We start from the raw sequence: 9,564 nt of genomic DNA on the forward strand, positions 1-9,564 counted from the left end.
AAACAATTCACCATATGAATAGGAAGTAATGAAAAACTAAAATACTTGCTAGTTTCATCCCTACATTAAACATGCAATTATATTACCGGGTCAACACATTTTGTCTCCCTTTAAAGTTGTAGTAAACTGTACTGTAAACAACATTTGACTAAAAAGTCAATTTAGATTATTTGTTATATCTACCAGTTAGTTGAGTACAACTGTAGTTTAGCTGAGACCACATGGCACCCCCCAGTGTGTACAGAGAATAACAACATCCAATACATTGAAAGAGCTTTTAAAATGAGGCATGATTTTATTGTTTTAATGCATGAAAAACACAAAACCCCTGTGTAGAGGTTTTCAAATATACACTATCTCATCAAATATAAAGAAGGGATGGGTGATTACAGATTTCTTATGAATCTAGAAATTGTAGTAATAGTTAGAAAAACTTGCATTATGGCATTTCATCATATCTGTCCGATCACAAATTAATTACTGTATAATCAAAAACCTTTAGATACTTCACATTTTGAGCTTTTTTTAAATTTCAACACAAAATGATAAGCTTTGACTAAAAGAACCCAAAGAAAACGTGGGCGTGTGGTGCAGTGGGTAGTGCGTTGGTGTTGGGATCAGGGGAGCACAGGTTCAAACCCCACTGCAGTCAGCATGTCGTTGTGTCCCTGGGGGATTGCCCACAGTACTGAGTATGTAAGTCGCTTTGGATAAAAGCGTCTAACAAGTGACATGTACAGTAATGTAATGAAAACCAGTCCACTCATGATACAAGTTAAAGTGTGTTAGAATATTAAACACATCATTGCAAATTACACCATAGCCCACAAACATAAAACCACAATGAAAGGGAAGAAATTGCAATGAATCCAGATAAAGCATGTTAGGAAGCAAGACAGATGTGACATATTTTACATTTACACAGTTCAGCATGTTTATAGACCACTTTAATGCTTCATGTTAGCTATAAATTAGCTTTTTTATAAATCCCTTTTACAGTTATCTTGTTACCTTGTAACAATATGTAGCAGTCTTCACAGTAGTCACATTTGCTTTTAAATCACTCAGGTGAATGCAAGCTAAACATAAGAAAATACTTACACTACCTACATGTATACCCAAGCTAAAGAACTCTGAGCAAAAATAACAACTGATACAATATAAAACATCATCTATTTAGTGCTACACAAATAAAGAATCATATTTCTATAAAGCAAATAAAAAAAGAGAAAGTGACAGCAAAAAGAGAAACAGCAACATTTTTTTCCACTCTTGAACCTTGGTTGTATTTTTCATTAAAAGTGGTATAGAGTAGTAGGTGATACTCATTCTACATTCATTCATATCTATAGATATGGACCAGGTTAAAGTTAGAGATGCACCAACTGCACATTTTTGGTCGATGTCAATTATTTTTCAAGTCTGACCTGTTGGTTTAGATTTCCTTTCTATCAACAAGAACTATAATTTACACAAACAGCTTTGTAACTTTCCTGATAATAAAAGTTGAATTTAATGTTTACAATACATATTTTTACCATTAACTAACATGTTCTCCAAAACTGTGCCAAGTTACAGTCCAACCATATCTGTATAATAACACACTTTATGTCATTACCATAAATAATGACGATATGATGTGAGTGTGTGTGTGTGTTTGTCTTTGTGTGACCATAACCGAACCATTATGCGGCATGTTTGTACATTTCAAAGGCAAAACAATATATATGACTTTGGTTTTGGCCGAATGATTGGTGCATCGCTAGTTAAAGTGCATCATATCTGAAACTAATGCTTTCTGAAATGTAATTGTTCAGGAATCACAGTGAAAACATGATGGGAATGTTATCCATTTATGTGAATATTATATTTCATAACTTATTTTGTTGGCACCTGGGTGAAAAATGACAACAAACCTTGAGGCAAGTAATGCAAAATATGTCTTCTCTACTTTTAACAGCCTGTTTGACAAGTTTCAACCCAAAGAAGCTCGTGCAAGTGTTTGGGAATCGTAAGAATGGATGAGCCACTGACTAGTTTAACAAAAGTTATGTCCCTATGCATTATTTCATTGTCATTGTGCAAGGATTTGCCTCGTGGAAGTCAGCCTGTTTTTCTGTTAGACCCTCAGCCACAGCAGTGTTTTAATGCTTGGGCTCCTTCTGTTTCTTTTTATTGGTAGACCTGAACATGACCATGCAGGGAGGTGGTGTTCCCCCCACAGTCCACGTACTGGTACATCTCCTGGGAGACCTGCTCCGTGTGGCCGAAGTACGAAGTCGTCACCGTCACCCTGAAAAACAACCACAGAGTCAACAACGATACATCAGATAACAAGGTGAGACACGCTCAGGACGAATGTGACCTCTGAAGCCTACCTAGTTTGAACTCATTTTGTCTCCTTTGCTAACTATTGAGCTATGTAGCTTAGACTGCTTCATTTCTTAGCATTGGCTTGCTGTAACCGGTGCTGAAATTATGAGTAATTCAAAAGAAAGATAATTATTTACTTGCATTTCCATATTTATGTTATGAAAGCTTTAGCGCAAGTTCAATAAGGAAGACCTAACACGAGTCACTTACACGTCACTCTATGGCTCCCTTCCCCCCTCATTAAATACGAGGGCGTCACCCCTCAGCAGCCAATCGATGCACATGCTAAATTCCTTAAATGCCTGCTCTTCCTCCCTGTCAGTTGTCATTGCAGATGATCACACGCAACCCGCCTCCACCCCTCTCGCCTCCTGTCTCCTTCAGGACAAAGCTAAACCTTCCTCCTTCAGACCGGTCTCACCTACTCATCACCACCACCAGTGTCTAGACCCCGGGGATTTCATCGGAGCGGTGCTTTCCCTCCTGAATGATTATCCTGCAAACCGGGGCCTAATCGCCAAACACCATTACATTCTCCTGTTGTATTATCATGGCAATCATTTCATTCATATGACGTGTAAACAATAAATATGTAATTCTTACATCACGTCTCTCCGGTTTGAAATACTGTAGTTGTGTTGCTTTCTGTTAAAGCCAGTTGTTAGACTCATTCTCCCAAAATGTTAAGCATCAGACAAAAGCAGTTTGTTTGAATAAACACATCTTCCATTGTTAAATGACTTAAAGGGAAGCGTGATCCTCAGGGCTTTATGGTCTGGATATAAAACCACTGAATTGCAAAGTGGGTGTTATGGTACCATTTTTACTGGGATTCAGTCTACTGTTAATTGGCTAGAAAGCTGTTATTTGGCTTAGACCACAGAGGATTAGGTGGACTAATAAAGATTATTTCAGCCTCAGCCAAATGTTTGCTTTGCAATCTGTTTGAAAGTCAGTGTTAGCGTGTAATGAGCAGTGCACCCAAAGGCCCATGTATCTCCTGTTGGACGGTGTTGTTTCTGGGCAGTTTTTCAGTATGTGTGGGAGTCTATGTAAGTGTATGGAGGCAAAGTTGTTGAAATGGATGTTGATGTATGAAAGGATCAAATACACAATACGTAATAATACATTCAGTATGATTATATGTAAAGTAAAACATCAGAATGTGGCATGTGATACAATAACTGTATCTTAAGCCATACTTACTGCATCATGACCACAATGTTGTGAACTTTGATGGTTGGCAAGGTGCAGTAGTCACTGTAAGAAAATATTTGGTTTGTGATTTAAAAAAGGATCAACGTGTAATCAGTACATTTTTGTAATGTTCTATAAAGATACTTACAACATGTAACTCATCTCATCGGCAATGGTGGTGGGAACTGTGTAGTCAATCTGCAATAACAATCAAAGCCTTTGAGCTGAAATCAATATGACACATTAACCTAATACACATTTATGCCAATTAAAACAAAAAAACAGATTCAATTGTATAGATTTTACGGTCTCACTGGCCAATTGTCTAGTTAGTAGAAAGAAGTGGTACCATGATTTGTAATGTCACAAGACAAGACAATAATGCTTTAACAATGAGGAAAACATTGGTGTGAGGCATTTTTACAGAAACAAAATGTATATTAGTTGTGCTACTGTATGAGATTTCTTGGTATTGTGACTTTAGGCATAACAATGAGCAGTTGTATAAGCAGCTGTAATAACTTAAGGACATCCAAATGTCAATCAACTTTTTTAAATCGATAATAATAAATAGATTGTCTTAGCTTTGAGTTTCTGTGTGCGAATAGTCAAATGTATTTCAACCCACCTGCCGCTCATCCAGTGGTATGATCATTGAGCTGTTGTTCAACTTGGCCTTGCCTATCACCGTCTTGGAGAACTGCACTTGGGCTGTGATGTTGGTCACAGATATGGTGTAGTAGTTATTATTGGTGATGTTCAGGGTGCTCTGGATGGAAGAAGATAAAAGGCTTGAGATAATGGCAGAATAGTGGTTGATTTAAAGAGCTACACCATTGACTTGTAGAGATTGTAATCATTGTCATTATAATATTTACTATTAAACATAACACTTACATATTACCACATTTTAAATTGAAATTGCAATCTCTCCATTGAATTTGTTTCTCCACCAACCCCTGAGGGAAGTCTCTGGTTCTTGAGATGAGAAATACTCCACATTACTCACCAGCCAGTTGCTAGCTGTAACAGTTTATTTTTGGTTGTTGAACCAGTAACATGCAAAGAGGAATTCACAAAAAGGCTTGTGCAGCCTTATGGTGCCAACACTGCACAAATAGGATAACAAAAATGTGTTTAACTCTCGAAGCATGCTCTTCTCCTACTTACATATTTGTAATTACGGTACTATACATACATTTGGCGCATTTGCAATGCGTTCTTTACATGGTGCTATAACAAAACACATTTTCCAATTTGGATCAATAAAGTACATCTAATCTAATCTATATAATGTTAACCTAAACACAAGCCAACGTATTGAATCATCCTAGAGTGTTTCTATTAAGGTGAATATGCTGACACAATCTTACTGTGATGTTGAGATAAACTATGCGTTTGTCCAGGTCGTAGGAGACGTAGGCGGACTTCACTCCCACATAGGAGACATCAATAGAGCGAGGGAATAGGAAGAAAACAGCGAGGCTTGACAGCAGCAGGCAGAGGACCACTGATATTGTGACATACTGCTTTCTGCATGAGAAGGAAAAGAGAAGTGAAACCCTGAATCCAGCTGAGGACTTCAATATATAACATGCTACTGTGTGTTCTTTTGAATTTCATCACGCATACAGCCAACACCGTTAATCTTTAAGAAGAGCGCAGAGTGCAGACTTACGTCCTGCTCGGCCTGAGCCTTTGGTCGCTGTATGGAATCAGAGCCACAAGCTGATTCTCTTGACCTGTTTTAAAATGCAAAGAAAGGAAATCAAAGGAAAGCTGTATCATTCGGCTGTTTGAAAAAAGGCACTATTTTGTAAGATTTGCACTGTGAACACTACTAGGAAGAATCACAGATATATCTTGCAGTTTACTTTTTCCACTTAAAATGTACTCTTAACCCACCAATACAGGACAGCTGAATGCAGTATTTTTTTAATGCAGTGATGAATTAATTTCCTCAATTAATTTTTGAGAACATGAAGTGATGCTGCCTTTTTAGCTTTAGCTAGTTTGAGTTGAGTTAGTATATCTATAAAGATTTACCTCGTGGTATACGGCCGGTGCCCTGACATGTCGGACATGTCACGCTGTCCCGTCCAGTGAATTCCACGTAGGGGAACTGAGAAACGTCTCCATTCTTTCCATCCTCATCCCCGTCAGAAGCTGTCAGCGCGTCCTGACTTTCGTCTTTGGGGTTAGCCATGTGAGAATGGAACTTGCCCATATTTGCAGCCGTCTGTACACAACACAAAAGATAGCATGAGCCGAGAGGAACCGCCATGTAGGTACAGCAGGAAATGCTGACTAACCACATGCCACACAGCGGTCTGAATGTGAAATGGGACCTGGACGAATTCCAGGCCACGTTTTCCAAGAAAAAAGGCTCCGGTAAAATGACCTAATGCAACTGAAATAATTCTGTGATGCTCAATGGAGACACATATGTTAACTTTACTTAATGTACGTTTGTTGAATCCTCTGTATACAGACTTTTATAGGGTTTTGTATTGGCAAGAACCTGGCATCAAAATGGTAATGCTTTAAGTTTTAGCTTATTGCGATATGGCTAGTAGGCAAAGCAATATAATGTCATTTTTTGTGTCCTTTCAAAACATTTTCATAGCATTGTTAGAGTTATTTTTTTCCACACACAGCTTTAAGGACTTATATGACCATCTTTTGGTACTTTAATTAACATTTTGAATGTAAGCCTTTAACATGTAACAGATTATTTCTGCACTTTGGTAATATTTTTTTAAACTTTAGAACAAGATCCGGTACTTCCACATCTAACATAAACACAGCAGTAATATTAATGCAACATTATTTGGGAGGGGTGCAAAATGCACCATGACAAATTCTTACATCACAATGAGTGCTTCTACTTAATAGATTTAGTAGATTAGGCTGATAACACATAACAGGGCCTACTAACTCCACAAGGCTGAATGCAGGGCTTTTACTGGTAGTGGATTATTTTCACAGACTATTAGTGCGTTTACAAGGATTTGAATATTTCTTCCACCAAAAAAGCTACTGATACATTATGTACGAGACACACCGTGCAGATGATAATAAGAGATGCCTCCGACACACAGCACGCTGTCACTCAGTACAGGATGTCTGTTATGAGTCTGTACACAGGCCGCTGGGCTGCAGAGACTCAGCAAGAACACAACGTACCGGCCGCATGAACACTGCTAAAACCTATATATTCTTCCTCCAAAAGGTGATATTTGGTCTCTACATTTTGATTTCAACAGCATCATCAATATTGTTCTTAATTTCGTCGCGTAATTCTGATATTTAATGAACACATCGTTCGAATTAATGGCATCGCAACAGGAGAATCCGCATATATATCGTTACCCTTGTTGTTATATGTTGTGCAGTCAGTAAACTACATATTGTTTTCCCGTTAGCTAACGTCTTACCTGTTATTTGTTTTACTTGCTTAACATTCGTTGTCCTCGCTGTTTGTTGTGGTCCAGCACAGCAGTGGAGAATGAAGCCGATGGGAACGCCCCCCTCGTCTCCTGATTGGCCAGACTCGTGTCATATGTGGTCACCGTGCGGACCCTACCACAACAACACAGGGGGACAATGACAGTTATTGGTTGCGGAATTATTCAGATCAGTGCTTGAATTGGAATAAAAAAGGTGCCAGTACTCTAAATCAGCAACTGGTTCAAGTCAATTTATTTATACAGCCCAAAAACAAGTGTTTGGCTCAAAGTCATAGTATATCCTATAATGCTAGTGGGTTTGTCTCTTTACTGTATATTGTAGAAAGGCTCACTGTACATAAACAAAATGACTCAGGGTGCATCTGAGATTAGAGGGGGTGCAGTGGTAAAGTACTATTTTTATAAGTGGGGAGTAGACCTGACACTCTCTGGGGGTTTGTTTTTAAATATTGAAGTTAGATGCATCAATCTGGTGCACTTTGAGAGCAAAATTAAGAGATATATGGATACCTCTCAACATCCATAATGAAACAGCTGTAAACAGATTTACTTTTTCTTTATGGATATAAAATAAAGTAAAGCCTGACTCCTACTGGCGGCTGGTTAAATGACTCCTCGTCCCTGAGTACACTCACCATCTTTCAGCAGGAAAGGAGAGAGGGAATCCTTGTCCGGCGACAACCGCTGTCTTTTCGCACTATTATTAAGCCACGCTAACATTTTCGAAATGCTAACGTTATGTGATGTATTTTCTGCTCTAGTCTATCGCTGCGGCGCGTCATAGGTACGCTGGGCATATTTGTTGTCATGCGTCAAATTTCAGAGCCGGACTGGGACAATATGCCCCTTTCACACCAATGCGTTGTCAGCTGCGGCTCGGAGCTGGAGCCTGAAAAGTACCGGTTTTTCCTGTTCACACCGCAGAGGCGCCACCTCTTAGCTCCGGAATCCGGTTCACTTCCAGCTCCAAAAAATTGTCGGTCTAGACTGCAGGGGTGCCCAACCAGTCGATCGCGATCGACCGGTCGATCGCGGGGAGATTCCCAGTCGATCTCGAGATGTGTCTAAAAATAGAACAACAATATTCTTTATCATTAATGTCCTATAACATAATCTTCCTGTGCCAGAATAATGCACTTGAACGCATCAAAGCTTTGTGATGGCTGGCGTGACCCCATGTGTCGGGGCGTGGCTGGTGGGCAGTGGGCACTATAGTTCGCTGACGTTGTCGCACACACACAAGACCGCAATTATGGCAGAAGCAAAAAAGTCCAAAATATATAATTTTCCCTCCGAGTAGGAGGATGATTATTTTTGTATCTATCTATTCCAATTCATCTGTCTCATCTGCAATGCGAGCGTGGCTTTATCGAAGAAGGGTAATTTAGGAGCGGCATTTCAAAACAGTGCACAAATATGGAAGCAAACAAGAGACAGAAGTATTCGAATTGTATTAGACACCGAATTTATAGCATTGGAAATAATTACTTTGAAAATCATGTATCTGAATGTTTTTGCTCCGAATTTACCTATGTGAAATAAAAATGTAAAAATTCAAGTGAAAAAAATTCGAATGTTCAAATTCAGATCCCAAAAATTCGACTTCAAAAAATTCGATGTCAAAAAATTCGGTGTATAAAATTCGATGTCAAAAATTGCGATGCAGCATCATCCGGGCTACTCAGACAGGATAAGCAATCGAGTCCTAATGCAATCAAACTGACTTGGCCTATCAGAGCCCGGCTTTGTCAGTCATGTGATCACAACAACCCGGGAGAAAAATGACGGAGAACAGCGGGGCTCGCCGCTCGGGTAAGTAGTCAGTTTGTGCTCTTTATCTTACAAGCAGTGAGGGCTCGACAGCATTTGTATCTTACATTAGCTAGCTAAATGAGTGAAGTAGCCTTGTGCCTTGCTGTTAGCAAGCTCCGTAGTTATCATTAATTGAAGTGAATCACAACGTTACCGTGTCCTTTTGTGTGTGTGTGTGGGGGGGGGGGGGGGGGGGGGGGGGGGGGGACGGTTTGCAAAGTAACGTAACGATCACTTCGGTTAGATAAGTCAAGTAGACCATGCTACACTATACGAAATACTCTCTTACAAAAGCCCTGCATTTAAACATGTTAATGTTACTTTAGTAAAAGTATGCTAGTATAATTAGCAACAAGTGTTGTTAGAGTATTTAAAGTAGACACAAGTTATTCTATTATATTATATCATTTGATTTATTGTTATTACCGATGCACGAGTTGACTTAACTGTTGTAGTTGGAGCTCATTTGAACAATGAGCTAACTAATTATTACTTTCATAATGGTGTAATGTGCCGACTATTTTCTACATTAATAGATGAAGGTCTGGTTTGTTCAAAGTCTCAAAATAGTAGGACCAGAGCCCGAGAGACTCTAGGGCTCTGAGTAGGACATGCTGTCATAATTACCCAGAGTCCGAAGTGACACCTTTACAATGTTAAAGCTGTTGGATAAATGTAGTGACGTAAAAACTAAAGTATTCAAGATAGTGTA

General features: G+C 39.1%; 1 protein-coding gene across 1 annotated transcript; it reads right to left on the reverse strand.

Annotated features, from left to right (window-relative positions):
- Positions 1 to 271: 271 nt before the first annotated feature.
- Positions 272 to 7,144, reverse strand: tmem106ba (transmembrane protein 106Ba). Its single transcript, XM_034211293.1, has 8 exons — positions 7,008 to 7,144; positions 5,617 to 5,809; positions 5,249 to 5,312; positions 4,944 to 5,103; positions 4,199 to 4,339; positions 3,719 to 3,768; positions 3,580 to 3,633; positions 272 to 2,293 (listed from the first exon to the last, which is right to left on the reverse strand). The coding sequence occupies exons 2-8, from the start codon at positions 5,795 to 5,797 to the stop codon at positions 2,173 to 2,175; spliced, it is 771 nt and encodes a 256-aa protein (XP_034067184.1). The 5' UTR covers positions 5,798 to 5,809; positions 7,008 to 7,144; the 3' UTR covers positions 272 to 2,172.
- Between the last annotated feature and the right edge of the window lie 2,420 nt (positions 7,145 to 9,564).

Source organism: Gymnodraco acuticeps, unplaced genomic scaffold (genome assembly GCF_902827175.1).
Source record: "Gymnodraco acuticeps unplaced genomic scaffold, fGymAcu1.1, whole genome shotgun sequence".
Classification (NCBI taxonomy): Eukaryota; Metazoa; Chordata; class Actinopteri; order Perciformes; family Bathydraconidae; genus Gymnodraco; species Gymnodraco acuticeps.

Coding starts and splice junctions, on each gene's coding strand:
- tmem106ba (XM_034211293.1), bottom strand. CDS start 5,797: ATGGGCAAGTTCCATTCTCACATGGCTAACCCCAAAGACGAAAGTCAG. Junction 4,340..4,943: donor TAGTTTATCTCAACATCACA/GTAAGATTGTGT, acceptor TCTTCCATCCAG/AGCACCCTGAACATCACCAA. Junction 3,769..4,198: donor TACCACTGGATGAGCGGCAG/GTGGGTTGAAAT, acceptor TTGTTATTGCAG/ATTGACTACACAGTTCCCAC.